At 51.2% G+C, this 16508-nt stretch overlaps 1 protein-coding gene across 1 annotated transcript in view; it reads left to right on the forward strand.

Moving 5' to 3' along the window:
- Positions 1-310: 310 nt before the first annotated feature.
- Positions 311-16508, forward strand: part of Poc1a (POC1 centriolar protein A) — a 68506-nt gene continuing 52308 nt past the window's right edge. Inside the window, exons 1-7 of the mRNA XM_021172097.1 lie at positions 311-708; positions 2086-2170; positions 4173-4344; positions 4705-4884; positions 6093-6200; positions 7201-7316; positions 14264-14397. Coding sequence (XP_021027756.1) covers positions 691-708; positions 2086-2170; positions 4173-4344; positions 4705-4884; positions 6093-6200; positions 7201-7316; positions 14264-14397 — 813 coding nt within the window. The 5' untranslated portion in view covers positions 311-690. The remainder of the gene's footprint in view (positions 709-2085; positions 2171-4172; positions 4345-4704; positions 4885-6092; positions 6201-7200; positions 7317-14263; positions 14398-16508) is intronic.

Raw genomic sequence — 16508 nt, forward strand, 5'->3', positions numbered from 1 at the left:
ATGTCTTTCTGCACCATGGTTCTGACTCTTGAATGACTCCAGTTTTTTTTTTTTTTTTTTTTTTTTTTAATAAACACTTAGGAGTATTCGCAGGAACGAACCATTCTGGGGTCCCAAGGCGCTAATAACTTGGTTCTCCATGGCGCCTCGGTCGGAAGCTTTAAGCCAAGAGCAAGGCCAGTATCCTAGTATCCTCCTTCCGGGATCCTTAAGCCTGTCACTCATAATGGTAAAACTCCGCCCGCCCCGGAGCATCTCGGTAAATGTAGTTCTACCTTTATTAAGACTGTGGGGTAAGTGCTATGTAGAACTTCATTTCCCCGATGGCTGCGCGCTCCGTTACCTGAGCTAGAGCTGAAGGGCCGAAACCTTCATCTAAGATTTTTCTTTTTTAAGTTCTCAGGAGGAAAGTGTGACAGCGAACTGAGGCTTTTGGTTGCTCGGCGGGTCACCTCATCTGGAAGAGCGGGAGGACGAGAGCTTGACGCTTATCGAACGACCCAACTTCCGGTCGGCGGGCAAAAACCTAGGGCGCTTCTCCTTTAATTGCGGTGGGCGGGACGCGGCGACGCCACCGGCGTTGCTATTGGTGGCGATTGGGGGCGCGGAAACTGAACCGGCACAACTGCCGACCCAGCTATCTCTGGCACTTGGGGCGCAGCTGGTCCTGCCAGCCCCGCTAGCCCCGTCATGGCTGCTCCTAGCCAGGTAAGTCCCTGGAGAATGGGCACCTGACTGGTTGGAACAATGGCCGCGAGAGTGGCGGATGGTGACGCGGGGTTCTAGGGTGACCTCCTCATCCAAGGTTACGGAGTGGATCTGGGCATTGACTTAGCACTCCAAGTGCCAGGCTAGATGCTGGACCACCAGGACGAAGAAACAAGTCTCTGCCTCTGGAATGTACGGCTTATTGAGGAAGACACAATCAAGGCCCGACCCTTGTCGGGACAAGCCTCGTAAGCTTGGCCTCTTGTGAGCAACAGGTCTTTTTGGAGGTGACATCCTTTCCCAACAAGTAGAAGCAGTTGGCCATCGGGATGCCTGGGATAGCGGAAGCCTGCAGTGTGTCCAGGGCTCGATTCTGACCCCTCCTCCCACTCCAGAAAAGGACTTCAAATTGGTCCTTTAAATAAGAATTTGCTTCCACAGGGCCAGGTGGTAGCTGGTGGCCCCTGATGCACCTGAGAAGACTTGGGTAGAAATAGGACCCAGACTTTTGAGTGCCAATTTGATACTCTGTTTACATTTAGCCCCACACAGATTTTAGGGGAAACTGTTCAGGGAAGAAGGCATTGGGAAGGGGTGTCACTGATGGAGTCAGACCTGAATCTGCTTCTGCCCACTGAGCCTAGGATGGATACTTCCTCACCCTTATGTTTCTGAGAGACTCTGGTGAGGACAGGAGAGGGAATGAGCCCTTGCTCCTTAGTTGATTCTTCCCCCTAAACTACCAGGCCATCTGTTAAAAGGCGTGAACTTGCAGGTGTGCTTGGGGGTGGAGCTGGGCACTGGGCCTCACCTTTGTTTGGGGTAGAGCTTTGTGGAATAGCAATGGCTTTGCTGTATCATAGAAATATCCTTTCCCAAGCTGGGTTCCTTGGAGCTCTTCAGGTGGTTTGGTTGTGTGTGTGTGTGTGTGTGTTTTGTCCATTTTTTTGTTTGCTTGTTTTGTTTTTAATTTTTGGTGTTTGAGGCGGAGGGAGATAACTTACTATGGTCTTGGCTCTCTTGGAATTTACTGTGTGGATCAGGCTGGCCTTGAACTCACAGTTCCACCTGCCTCTGCCTCCCAAGTGCTGGGATTAAAGGTGTTTGCCCTCCCAACACTGGGCCCATATTCGATCTGTTTGTTGTGGATTTATTGATTCGTCTGATTGTTCGTGGTTGTGTTTGCTGATCGTGAACCCTTCCTTACTGTACTCATTTGTCCTAGCAGTTTATAGTGGATTCCTTAGGATTTTCTACGTACAAGATCATGATTTGAGTGCTTTTAACATCTCCTGGTTATAGGAAGAGTCTTAGTTCCAGGAAGGACCCTTTTTTTCATTATAACCATTTGACCTTGCTTTTTTTTTTTTTTTCCAGGAGGACCCCTCACTGGAGAGACATTTTAAGGGCCACCGAGATGCAGTCACCTGTGTGGACTTCAGTCTCAACACCAAGCACCTGGGTAAGAGAAGGCCTCAGGATTCTAAACTGAGACGGCTGAGTTTCTCACTGGGAGACGTGGTGTAGGACCGCCAGATACAGCAAGGACATGCTGCTCTTTCTAGCCTTGGCTTTGCTTCTAGCTACCAGCCTTCCGGATGCTGGGCTCAGTAGGCTCCATAAGTCCTTTTGCATGTGAAGAGTATAATGAAGCATCTGTCTATAGCTCCAGTCCCTAGGGGTCTGACACCCCCACACAGAGATACTTGCAGGAAAAACACCAAATGCACATTTTAGAAAAAGTATTAGAGACACACTTGTGTACACACTCAGGAATCCCATAATGACATTAAATTGGAATCTATAGTATGTACTGCAGAGGACCTGGGTACAGAGGCATGCAGGCTCTATGCATGCTGGTAATGCAGTCTTGAAGAGAGAAACTAGGGCCAGGCATGGTGGCATTTAATCCCAGCATTAGGGGAGGCAAAGGCAGGTGGATCTTTGTGAGTTCCAGGACAACCAGGGCTACACAGAGAAACCTTGTCTCGAAAAACCAGAAAAGAAAAAAGAGAGAGAGAAAGAGAGAGACAGAGACAAAGAGACTCTTTTTTCCTGTACATTCTAGCCACATCTTCAGTCTGTCCTGTGGCATGGGCCTCAAACTGGCTGCTTTTGAGTCTTCAGTTTGATTGCCAACAGTAAAGCGGCACATTTTCTTGTTTCAGAGGCCTCCCAAGTGAAAACGATGTTGAATAGGGTCTGTCTCCTAACTCCATACCACTGCCCCTTCCTTGGACACTTTGGGGTTCCTAAACAGCTTTCCTGGCTGCAGCTTGCTTTTTGCATGGATTCAGCTCGCCTCTTTGTCCAGACGCTGTTGATGTAGTGGTTTTGCTGTAAGCAGGGAGGGAGCTGAGGCCATTTTTTGTCTTCTCCTTGGGCTTCCTATTAAGTTTGGTTCTTTCTTTTATTTTTACCCTGTCTGACTGTCTGTCTGTCTGTCTGTCTATCTATCTATCTATCTATATTTCTTTTGGTTCTTTGGGACAAGGTTTCTCTGTGTAGCCTTGCATGTCCTGGACCTCACACTATAGACCAGGCTGGCCTTGAACCCACAGAGGCTGCTTGCCTTTGCTCTCAAGTGTTAGAATTAAAGGTGTGCATCGCCACCGCTACCACCGCCACCTGGCCTTTCTTTTATTTTTAATTTATTTTTCGATTTTCTTATTTTCTGCACATGAATGTTTTACCTGCATGCATATCTGTGCGGCACATTTGTGCCAGGTAGCTCCAGAGTTCAGAAGAGAACATCAGATTTCCTGGAACTGGAGTAGGGACTGTTGAGAGCTGGGCCCAGATCCTCTAGGAGAGCAGAGAGTGCTCTTAGTCACCGAGCCGTCTCTCCAGCCCCAAGTTGGGTCCTTTCTTTTGTTTTCTTTCTTTTAAAGATGTATTTACTTATGTATGTGGGTGTTTTACCCGCATGTACATTTGCACACCAGAAGAGAGCATTGGATCCCATGTGACTGCAGTTATAGATGGGTGTTAAGAATTGAACTCAGGAGCTATGGAAGAGCAGCCGTCTCTCCAGTTCCAAATTGGGTCCTTCTAATAGTAAAAGGCCTTTGTGTCTGACTGGCTCCTGAGTGTTGGAAGTACTTGCCCCTGAGCTCTTAGATTATCAATGGGGAGACCATGGGCCCTACCGGTTTAAATTTCATAGAACCTTGGTGCGCAGTACAGAAATGTCACGTAAATGTCCTGTTAGTCTTGTGTTGGCCTGCTGCAAGGAGATCTGCCAGGCCATAACTGGCCAAACTATAGGTCAGCAGTCATAGGAGATGTGGGCCATCCCAGTGGGATCCTATCCGTGCCCTGCTGGGAATGCCTGGGAAGGTGGAGCTGGGCCTGTTGCTCTCTTGTGTCCCTAGTGTTGAGGGGGAGCTGGGCCTGTCCCTAGCGTTGAGGTGGGTGCTCACAGTCCTGAGATCTGAGAATCATCATGTTACTACTCTCCTCAGCCAGTGGCTCCATGGATTCAACCCTTATGATCTGGCACATGAAGCCCCAGTCACGTGCCTACCGCTTCACGGGCCACAAGGATGCTGTGACCTGTGTGAATTTCTCCCCATCGGGACACCTGCTTGCCTCAGGCTCCCGAGACAAGACTGTTCGCATCTGGGTACCCAATGTGTGAGTTCTGGACTTCAAGGGACTGACAGCATCGAGGGACTTGGTATAGGAGCTGTCCCTCCTTGGGTCCTTATCCTGGCTTTGAGCTGGTCACGGTGGGACATGTGACCTCTGAGGTGCCATCAGAGGCTGAAGCTTCACTGGGGCTGTCTCTGTATGTTGGAAGGACTGCTACCTGGTGCTGCTGCTCACAGAGGGTAGAGCTGGGGGGAGAAGCGCTTTGTTTCTTTTGGGGAGCTCTGGCCTTTTTTGGGGTAAGACCGGGACAGTCAGGCCTAGAGAGGTGGCGAGAATGTTGGCGTCCTTGTAGGCTCTCATGTCTGTTATGAGCCTCCTGAGTCTGGATACCTGTCTTCATAGCAAAGGCGAGTCAACTGTATTTCGTGCACACACGGCCACAGTGAGGAGTGTTCACTTCTGCAGCGATGGCCAGTCACTTGTGACAGCCTCTGATGACAAGACAGTCAAAGTGTGGTCAACTCATCGCCAGAGATTCCTGTTTTCCCTGGCCCAGCACATCAACTGGGTCCGCTGTGCCAAGTGAGTATTTCCTGTCTGAAGAACCTGGGAGGGGGAAGGGGTTGGGAGACAGAAGGACTTGTGGGTGTCAGCTTCTAACCTTGGGTAAGTTGCTTAGTCTCCCTTTGTTCTATCCCTGAGCCTTCTTTGTTTTTTTCTTTCTTTCTTTTTTTTGATTTATTTATTTATTATATGTAAGTACACTGTAGCTCTCTTCAGACACTCCAGAAGAGGGCATCTGATTTAGTTATGGATGGTTGTGAGCCACCATGTGGTTGCTGGGATTTGAACTTCGGACCTTCGGAAGAGCAGTCGGCACTCTTAATCGCTGAGCCATCTCACCAGCCCCGAGCCTTAATTTTCTAATCTGTAATATGTCAGTAGTGGTTGCTATATTGAACTTATTGGGAAGCATCACTGAGCTCATGTGTTATACATATTAGTAGGCCATGACCCTCTGCCAAGTGTGCAGAGCACTCCCAGGATAGCAGATGGCAGGTAACAGCAGCAACGGCAGCGGCAGCAGGGTCCTCTCAGCACCACCGTGTGCTTTCTCCTTGTTCTTGCGGACAGTTCTGCCAGCTGGGTGGCATCACTCTCAGTTTGCAGGACCAGAGACAGGCTGACAACAGAACAGTGCCTTTTCTCCGCCGAGCTTAATTGTGCTCCAGGGCTGCTGGGTAAGGCCTTGGTCTGGAGTCCCCGGCCTTGGTGCAGGAGGCGATGCTGTGATATCGGATGCCAGTGACCTGAAGAATTACAGAGACAGATATTCCTGCCTGTAGTTTTGTCAGCTTCGTTCAACAGAGCTTTCTCATGTCACGGCTCTGCTCCAGAGGAGGGGGTTAAGGTCCGTCATATTGTGCTTGATGCATGGCGGTGTTCAGGAGCTCCACAAGAGTACATCAGCACAATATGACGGGCCAACAGAAGCACACGGAGGTCCTGGGACCTCCCGTCCAAGGCCTACTGAGGACGTAACAGCTCAGTTTGCTGGCTTGCCCTCCCCATCAGTACCCACTCTCAGAGCAGGGCCCTCCCAGAATAAAGAATGGTTCTATCATAGGGAATAAGAAATTTCCAGAGGAAGAAAGTTCAATGGTCCCCAACCTCTGACTTTCATGGTTTCTTAGTGCTCTCTGGAGACCTTAATCCTCTCCTCTGGAAGTGGCTGTAGAGAACGTGATGTGGTATTCAAAGTCGTGCGACTTACGGCCCTGTCAACCTAGGTTCTCCCCTGACGGGCGGCTCATCGTGTCTGCCAGTGATGACAAGACTGTCAAGCTGTGGGACAAGACCAGCCGGGAGTGTATCCACTCATACTGTGAGCACGGCGGGTGAGTCCCTGCTGTCCTCCCTCTGCAGGTCCTCCAGAGTGTAGGTCAGGGCCTGAGGAGGCCCAGGGGCCTTCAGGGGATGGGGGGCCGGGGGCGGGGCCGGGAGCTGGGGCCACCTGCCTTTCCTAGGAGCTTTTCCTTTTCCTTTGTGGATGGAGAGTTAAGCCCCACCCTTACCCCATGGACAGCAGAAATCCTTTACCTAAAGTCACACAATAGTTTGGCCTCTTTTAGTTTCTAGTTCTCAAAATTATAATGTGACTCTCTGAGCATTGAATCAACCCCCCAAACTTCATGTTAAGACTTAGTGTCACCGTGGTAGTGGCTCTCCATTCTGTGCCACATTACACATGAGAGTAGGAGGACCCTGCCTCTGAGCAGGGATTTAGCTCTTCTGCATGTCTAAGCAGACTGCGGCTTCACTCCTCATTCCTTAAGCTAGGGCTCACCAGCAGGGGCCCCTCCAGAGTGCCTGAGTGTTACATGTTTGCATTGAAGGCTCTTGACCTGTCTTCTAAGACAGATGGGTGAGCAGCCCTGTAGCCCTGCTAGACCCTCCCACCCACTCCCCAGTTGGTGGGACCTGTCGTGGAGCTAGCCCTGGCAAAAGAACTCTAGAGCAACTTGGCTGACCAATTAATGGTCTGAAGATAGCTATCTCCACTCGTACTTAAAAAATCAGCAGTGGGCTAGGTGTGTTACATTCACACACACACACACACAGACACACACACACAGACACACACCCCTGTAATCTTAGTCCTGAGGAAGGGAGGTGGGAAGGCTGGCCAGGGTAACATACTGAATATAGAGGTGTTGTCTCAAAAAAACTTAAAGATGGTCCCTGATAAGTCTACTTTATATCACTGCTGGTCACTGTTGTCACCTGCTGTTTGGTCTCTGGCTACCTGATAAAGCAGCATGTTCCAGGTTGAGGGAGCTGTGTGAGTGGACACACAGGGAAGACCTCTTACAGTATCTGACCGCTCTGTCTCTCCAGTTTTGTCACCTACGTGGACTTCCACCCCAGTGGTACCTGCATTGCTGCTGCCGGCATGGACAACACGGTGAAGGTGTGGGATGCGCGGACTCATCGGCTGTTGCAGCATTATCAGTGTGAGTGTTGAGCAGTGTCCCAGGCCCACAGGCAGCCACTGCAGAGACTGTGCTAGGGCCGGCCATTTGCTTCATTGCTGTGGTGCTTACGTAGGCTCAAGGACAGACCCTAGCTGGGAGGATTCTTGTTGCTGTTGGGTTCGCCAGGATGAGTAGTTGGCAGTGTAATCATCTTGGCTTGGAAAGTTGGTCGGGTGGTACCCCGTTATGAGATAGCAGAGTCTCACGCACACTGTAGCTGTGGAGTCTTGGTTGAGTTTCTGGCTAGGACTGTACCTGAGACCTACTTCTTGATACCCCCATACTACTCATCTCTCCCTGTGACAGAGATGACTTTCCGGGGTCAAGGAGACAGGGCTGCCCATAGAGGTTGGTGGGACCTTGGCCTCATGTTATCTTCCACAGCTCTGCCTAGAGCCATGAACCACGTAGAAGGTTGACTTTAGCTGGTGGCTAGGCCCTGGTACCAGGCCTAGGCCTACGGCCCGTTCTTTAACACCTGCACCTGTGGATGCAGAGCACGGGGAGCTGACGGTGGGTTTGGAGTTCAGTCTTTAGCACTCTCTACCCCACTATTCCCATAAGCCTTTCTGGGTTGATTGTTGGGTGTTGGAAAGCAGCACTTTCTTGGGTAACTGAGGTGAGCGGACCTCCAGGAACTGGGAGAGTTCCTGGTTTAGGACAGGACAGAGTGGAGTGTGGATTCTATAGGCAGCTTCAGCATCCTCAGCTGTGTGACACTAGGTAGGTCAGTGGACTCCTCCAAGCTCTTGGGACAGTGATAGGGTTCCTCTTACAGGTGGCAAGACAGGGTTTGACTTGGCTCTTGTTAAGAATGAAGAGTGGCTGGCACAGCATGGGAACAGTGACAGAGATGTTGTTGCTGCTGGTCCCAAGTGTTCAGGAGTCATCCAGTGACTTGCTGAGGCATACAATTCATGGTGCCACCACCAGGTGGCAGGGCTCAGCCACAAGAACTAGGTCTTTCCTGTTCAGAGCCTAGGCATCAAGCATTGATGTTCTTTCAGAGCCCCCCCCATGGGGGGGGAGGCAGGGGGGGGGCTTCCTCCAGGAGATCTGTGCTCCCCACTTCAGGCTCAGAGACTTATTTTCTGTTCTGGCCCAGGCCCAAGTAAAGAACTAGGGCTGGAGCCTGGACACTGTCTCCATGTTGACTGGTGACGGTGGCAGAGCAAGGAGGGTTTGAGCAGGGAGAGATGAGACAGAAAAGTGAGCAGGAACACAGGCTGTGTTCTCTGGCCCTTGCCCACGAGGTGGAAATCTGATGAAAGAGTATTATAGGTATTAAGGTATAGTGCTGGGTGAGGTTGTGACATAGGAACCCCTACCCTGGGGGAAGAAGATGTCTAGCTGTCTCTGGAGGAGTCTCTCTAATGGATTGGGAACCTCGGCCTGGTATTCATGAGTTACAGCAACATGTACATACACATTAGAAGAGCTTTGAATGCCACCTTTAAATGTAAGATTCCAAATTCTAGCGGCTGGGAACTCTGGGGCCTGGCACTTGGAGCAAATAGAGGAGGGGCATTTGAGAGGACAAGCACTGCGTGAGATTCTGCTACAGTGTGGGGTTGATAGACCCTGGTCCGTGGGTCTCCATGCCCAGTGGAGCATAAATCAGAGTGGTCAGGCCAAGGGAGCTGCTTTATGTAGAACGAGTAGAGGTGGAAGCTGATGCTTGGTTGGTGGTGGGGCCTCCTGGGCCTTGGGATCTGGGACATGAGAAGGGCCAGTGCCATATTCTGAGCCATTATAGATGGAGGACCACTGAAGAGAAAAGATCTCCACCGCAGCCAGAGGGAGACCCATGAGATAGCCGAGGAGGGCAGAGCCCTGAGGAGACTGGGATCTCAGGAGGGGGCCGGCAGGAGGTGGAGGAATACAGAGGAGGTAGGAGACAACTGTGGGTTTCAAGGGAGTGGGTAGAAGTGCAGCTCAGGGCTAGCAGGGCCAGGTGGTATGTGGACTTGGGTGAGCACCAAGGCCAAGTTCCGAGTGGACGGGAGTGCTTGCAACCCACAGGTTCCTCTGAAAGCTTTCAGTGGGCGTTTGCTGCTGTCCTTGCCTCTTGGGATGGAACTCCTCAGCCAGGCTGCAGGGTCCTCTTTCTCGGCTGTCCTGGTGTGTGTCGGAGCCTAGTGGGGACTTTGTGCAGCCTATAAACACAGCCGGCTTCCTCCTGAGCTTCCTGCACAAGGCTGTGGCACCTGGTAGGTGTTCACACGAGAGCAAACTCATCTCTTAGCTTTGGGGATCACCTTCTGGGAGGGGGAGGGAGAAGTATGCCTCACTCTACTCTCTGATTCCGGGACCCTGGACAGGTCTGCTCAAGTCAAGAGCCTTTGCAGAGAGCTCCGCGGCTAAAACCCTGCCAGGGAGGATCACGCCTCTCCAGTGCACATGTGGGTCTGTTGGAGGCTCCTAGCACTGTTGTGGCAGCAAACCTCTGATCTCTCCTCTGTTCCAGATTGAAGGGGAAACCCAGGTGAAGGTCTTAAGGACACAGAGTCCAAATGGCTCCCCTGGCAATCGGGATGGTTGCCAGAACCTTCTGAGTAGCTTTCTGATTTGAGAGGCTGCTGGGCTCTTGTAAGAGATGAGGTTAGAGCTACTGCAGTGTGCACCCGGCGGCCCCGTGCTCATGCTTCCTGCCCTCACCTCGGTTGTTGGAGTAAAGCTTGCTTCAGCTTTGAGCTACACCCTGGAGCCATGCTCTTTTTCTAAGGCCCTCCCAGGCAAGGTGCTTCTTGGCTCCTCCCTATCACTTCAAGGATCGGTTCTGATTTCCTAATTCAGCGAGGAGGAGCCGATGGGCTGCTGGTGGAGCCCTGACAGTGCCAGTTCCCATGGAGGTGGTTAAGCGCCATATGCTCAGAGCCCACGTTACGACTGTTCAGACATCTGAGCAGCAGCCCCCGCCATCCCTGAAACCCAGAATGTGCTTTGCGGTTTACGAACATGTGCAGGTCCATGATCCAGGCACAGGCCTGGGTGACCAGCAAGGCATGGCCACTCCCTGCTCCACCCACAGGTAATTCGAGGCTTGCCTAGAGTCACGCAACTGGAAGCCAAATCTAGCTCTTCAGTAGGAAGGGTCTGGGAGTCTGCCCACTGTTCCCACACTGGGTCCTACACACTCTAGTGTTTTATTTACAAAGTTCCTGGGAGAGATGGGTTATCAGGAGGCTTGGTGTGGTCATTTTCAGAAACCTGAGTTGCTGAGTCTTGAGTTCTCTGGTCACTGGCTCCTGAGAACATTTATGTACCCATCATACCCAAGGGGGGTTTGTTTAATTTTACTTATTTTTGTATATATGAGTGTTTTGCCTATACATATGTTTGTGTGCCAAGTGTGTACAATGCCCAAAGAGGGCAGAAGAGAACACTGGGCCCCTAAGACTGGAATTACAGATTGTCATGAGCAGCCATATGGTGTGAACCAGGACTTGAACCAGGGCTTTTCAGAAGAGCAGCTAGTGCTTGTAACCACTGAGCCATCTCTCCAGTTTTTTGTTTTTAATGTGGCACTAGGAATTGAACCTAGGACATTAAGCATGCTGTCATCAAGCCATTTACCCCAGTCTCATTACAAAGGCTTCTTTGCTTTATTTTTTTTTTAAATTGTGTGTGTATGTGTGTGTGTGTGTGTGTGTTTGTGTGTGTGTGTGTGTGCGCGTGCGCATGCGCACATGCGCACACATGCATGCAGAGGGCAGAATAGGATACTGGTTTTCCTAGATGTTGGAAACTAAATGCAGGTTCTCTATAAGCACAGTATAGGCCGGGCAGTGGTGTCGCACGCCTTTAATCCCAGCACTTGGGAGGCAGAGGCAGGCGGATCTCTGAGTTTGAGGCCAGCCTGGTCTACAGAGTGAGCTCCAGGACAGCCAGGGCTACACAGAGAAACCCTGTCTCGAAAAACAAACCAAACAACCAAACAACCAAACAAAACAAGAACAGAACACATTCTTAACTGCTGAGCTATCTCTCCAAAGCATCATGAAGGGCTTTTAAATGGCTTTATAGCTAGCAAGATATTGAGCCCTTCATTTGGTGTTTTAAATTTTTAAAAATTATACGAATTTATTCAAATGTTTGTTTAGAGTATTGTGCACACACATGTGCACACATGTGAATGTGCCATGGCATTCTTGTGCAGGTCATAAGACAACTTTTAGGAGTTGGCTCTCTTTCTGTCATGTGGGACCCTTGACAACTTAGGTTGTCAGGTTTGGCAAGCACTTGTTATTTCTCTGGTCCTACTTGGGGTATTGAGACTTAATGTATTGGTCAGGAGCAGTGCTAGCCAGACCACCTCACTGTATCCTACCATCCCAAAGTGGCCATTTATGTGACCTTAGCAAAGAGGGACACTTAAGGTGTCCTTGCTGCTAGTATCAGGATACATTTAAGTTTATTCAACATTCCTTGGAGACCCAGAGGCCACTGAGTCACTGGGAATACAAGTTAGCATCATGAGAAACATGTTGGTCACTTGGAAGTGCACAGACCCCTTTGTGACAGGATGCGGACATGGAGCTCAGCCCCAGCACCGTCTACCTCAGAGAATTCCATCCTGCCAGGCGCCAGGCATCCCCTGGGTCCCTTGCCAGCCTTGGACTCTGTCAGGCTCAGGTTTGCCAAATGCTTCTTCCTGGATACAAAATAGTGTAGGTGGGATGGATTGTGTGTACGTAAGTCTCTCTTCAGGTTCTCTGCTGCCCAGAAGCTGTAGCCATTTCCTGGTGTTTAGGGACAGGGCTGCAGGACCCCACCGGCCCCTGGTTGACCTGTAGCAGTGTTCTGCTGTACATCTCTGGCATGAGTTACAGCTCCCACTCTCCATCACAGCTAGGAGCACACGGCTACCAAATGATAATCTGTGTTGTCCCTAATATCTGCCACAAAGCCAAGGCGGCCCGGACAGCTCAGGACTTCATAAAAAGGAAGTTGTTCTTGGACAGACACTGTTCGGGTGTTGAGGAAAGGCTCACCCTCTGAGGGCAGATGAGCCCTTGAGCCTAGATGGGTCCTGTGCACTACCTCAGCAGAGCAGAGTGGGGGAGGCTGTGGCCAACAGTCCAGGCAGGAGAACAAGTGGGGAACAGTGGGGGTGGGCTCCATGTCTGGGTGTCCCCTGAAGCCTGACATGTCAGCTCAGCCCTCCTCGGGAGCACATGGCTGGAGAAGTTGGGGACCCTGGCATTTGTAACAGAGTGGGGCTTCTGTTGTTCTTCCGTTGGGGATGGTTTTCTCTCAGGTAGGGTTGGGGGTGCATAGTGTCCTGTCTACACAGACTGCTGCCCCCTGAGCGTGCCTCATTGTGTTCCACCTTTCTGCCACTGGCTGTGCCTCTGCTGCTTTGCCTTAGGTGGGGCAGGGGCCGTGGTGGCCTTCACTCCAGGGTAGGCTGAGGGGTCTCTGTTCTGTCTCCAGGAGTGGGCTGCAGAACCCTTGAGATCTTTTCCATGCTGCTTCCCGGAGTTGTGTCATTGGAACGTGTTGTTCAGATATAAATATCAGGTTACATAAAGCCTTGGCTGTCTCCCTAAGTGTTCCCGGGAACATGTCTGCATGCTCCCCGCACACTCATACACCAATGTGGTTCGCATCTGAGAGGCTCCTTGTGATCCTTGTGGGCTCTGCTGAGGGCCCCAGAGGTTCCCACAGCCCAGCTGAGAGCCTGGGTTTTGATCTTGTCTCTATTCGTGATGCTGCCTACCTGACAGGGTCATGATTACCTCAGCTCCACCGTTTCTTCACTCCGTCAGTGGTAGTGACTAGGAAGGCACTGGGCCTTTGCAGCCTGTAACGAGCAGGTCCATGCATTAGCTATGACATTGCTCCTCCCTGCTGTGGACTACATGGGTCTGCCTGTCTCTCTAGCTCCATACACAACATGCCTTCAACCTCAAGGAAGGGCTGCGTAGCCCTCAGGGGCTTCCGAACAACCCTCGTACTTCCTTTCCATTTTCTAAGTTCTACTTGGTGCGAGACACCAAGCTAGTAGTGAGGGGACTGGTCTTAGCCTCTGCCTGGTAAAGGTGGCAATGCCACGAGATACCCCAGTGCAAGTACAGTGGACTGGTGTGAGGCCTGTGGTGCTTTGGAAGAGCAAATGAAGGGAGCCCAGCAAGTTTCCCAGGGGAGGTGACTTTAAGTGGAGAACTTTATGATCAGGGACAGGGCAAGAGACTTCTAGACACATTGAGAACAGGGGGTGAAAAGGCTCCACACATGGGTAAACCACCAAAGTTGGGATTCCGAGAGTGAGGGACATCAGAATAGATGGTCAGCTTGGTGGGAAAAGAGTCTTGAATGGATAGAAGAGAAGGGCACGGGGGCCAGAGGAGAGGCATACCCACGCTGGCACTGGGGCAGAGGGTTCAGCTTGAGATCCCCATGCCAGCCCCAACATTGGTATGGTGCCAATAAAAAAGCTACCCAGTTCAGTTAGAGATTGATCAGGGTCACAAGGCAGACCAGTAGGGAGTCTATGACGGGAGCCCAGGCCTCTCTGTGTCTTCTGCTTGCCTGTCCCCACACAGGTCCTCTTCTAGAGGATACCACACTGTGTTAGTGTTTTGAGGGTTTCCCCGCAGTAACAGAATTCAGCGCTGTATTTGTGTGTCCTCTTCTCTTCCAGCTTCAGTGCTGAGCATTGTGGGAAAAGGTAAAGGATCAATTTGATCCTTTCGTATGTGTCTTCCTTGTGTCTTCCAGTGCCTGCCCTTGGTCCCCATCCATAGAATGTGCCGCTCTCCTGGGAAGTCCATGTGGGGTTCCCTACCTTGCTCATCAATGGCCATTCTAGCCTATCCCTTGAGGCCACTGCTGAAATGCTGTTGACTCTTATTGCCTGTCTCAGGCTTCAGTTGTATTCTGGGGACCTCTCGGCCAGTTCCTGATGGCTGTCCTTTCTCCAGTACACAGTGCAGCCGTGAATGCCCTTTCCTTCCACCCATCGGGAAACTACCTCATCACAGCCTCCAGTGACTCAACGCTGAAGATCCTGGACCTGATGGAGGGCCGGCTGCTCTATACGCTTCATGGGCACCAGGTGAGGGACGGTGACATGGCATGGGGCAGAGGCACAGCTTTGACGTAGGTACAAGGCTAAGTTTCACCTAAGGGGATTCATCTGAGGGGTGTCCCCTGGAGCCCACTATGGTTCCATCTCAGCCTAGACAATGCAGTGAGACACAGAGACAGGCCTGGCAGCAGCAGGAGCTGACAGAGGCCTTTTTTGTGACCTCGCTTGATTGCTGGGGTTGAACTTTATGTGCCTGAGGAGGAAGTAGGGAACTTAGACTGGAGAGCTGTGGCTGAGTGGAATCAGTCCCCTAAAGAGCTTAGGCTCCTTGGTCTGGTGGTTGAGTAGTGTCCTGGAACCCTAGTCACCATTGGTGTCCTGGGACACACTGATGTCCCATGACCTCAGAGACACAGATACATTTTTCAGAGGTTGGGGCAAGAGAAGGACTCTGCATGTTTGTTTAAGGATTTCTGGCATTGAGTCAAGGGGGCAGAAGCTTTCTGTCTGAGTGGCTTTCAGAGAGCGCTAGCCCTCTGAACTCTGGTGAGTGGTGGCTAGTGTATGCTCCTGTGGCCATCTATGGAGTTAGGCTGCAGGCAGCTCTCCCGGTGGCTCACCTGGGGCCAGGCCTCAACCGTACCTTCTACCAGGGAGCTGTGATGTAGCTGTCTCCTGTTAAACAGATCAGTCACCAAAGTGTCATCTGTAGGCACATAGTCACTATGAGCAAGCTGGGTAGCGTGTGGGGTCCAAGGATTTTAAGTGTGTCCTTTTCTCCATCTGTGAGCTGGAGGAAGGCAGGATAAAGAGTAGCCCGGAGCCAGGTGTGGAGGATCTAGCGTAAGGCTCCTGAGCTGTTTGGGGAACTGTTATCTGCTGTTAGGGCACATGGAGCCTTTTGCCACGGCTCAGAGGTGAAGACACAGCCCTTTCTTCTTTCTTGGGACCTGAAAGCTACTTGTTGTCCCTATCCTAATGGTGAGGACTGTCTTCCCTGTGTGTTGAGGAGTAGGCCTGTCTTCCTTGGGCCACCACAGCCAGATACAGTGTGCAGTGGCCTGGGGTGTAGTGACTGCCAGCCAATTGCTTAGATTCATGTGTAACCAGTTTGGGTCTTGTAACAGGAGGGCCTGTGGACGCCACCTTTCCTGCTTCCTGTGGGCAAGACAAAAGCACTCCTGAGAAACAACACATAAGCAGGTGCATATCAAATGATGCTCCCGAGTTCCCTCTTTCTGTGAGGGTTCTTGGAACAGTGGACTTCTCTCAGCCAGGGACACTTCAGTGTGGACTGTAAATGGCATTCCCAGTATTCTGATGCATTATTCAGCACACAAAGGCAAACCTGTTGACATTGTTCTTTCTGCATCTGTTTGTCATCTGTTCCCTGCTCACTGGGTCACACAGGAGGGAGACGAAGTGAAGGTCATGGTCCTACTCTTTGGTGCTTTCAGCCTGGGCTGTGAAGAACTTCACTTAAGGCAGAGGAGCTAAGGGACTTAAGAAGGGCAGGCTGAGTCTTAGAGAGTACTGGCAGGGTTGGGTAAGAGTGAACAGGCCCTGCCTGTGTCCTGTGGTGTAGCTCAGATGGAGGTGATAGTCAGAATCTAAAGTCCAAGGATTTCTCCTTGCTCCTCCTCTAAGTTCCCTGTCCAGTACAGCGACAGGGTTGTTTGTCACAGGCTACAGGTTCCTCTTCTTGAGGTCTGTGATGTCCAGCCCTCTGCTGTGGTAGTTAGTGCAGGCCCAGGGATTCCTTAGGCTTGGTTTCTTCAGACTTCTGCAAGCTGGCCAGGAAGCCAGGGATTGCCTGGCTCTGCTCCATGCCCGTGTTTCCCAGAATTCCTGCTCTTTCTAGAGACACTTGTTCTTTGTCTACCTCCTCCTCTTATCGAGGCCCCTGTGCACTCACAGCTGGTGGTGGCCACTCAGCGCTGTTCTCCACACCAAGTTTCCTCTCAGTATAGGGTGGCTGGTTTGCGCTTTCTTTTGGGTGCTTACTAATGTAGAAGTAAGTGATTTCTGGTTTGAGAAGTTGAGTGTCAGGGTTAAGGAGAGGCAGTAAATATGAAGTCAGGGCTGAACAGAGAAAAAGGCCACGACCGCTCGCATGTGTGGTGGTGTAGATAAAAGAG

This window comes from Mus caroli, chromosome 9 (assembly GCF_900094665.2).
Source record: "Mus caroli chromosome 9, CAROLI_EIJ_v1.1, whole genome shotgun sequence".
In the NCBI taxonomy this organism is placed as follows: Eukaryota; Metazoa; Chordata; class Mammalia; order Rodentia; family Muridae; genus Mus; species Mus caroli.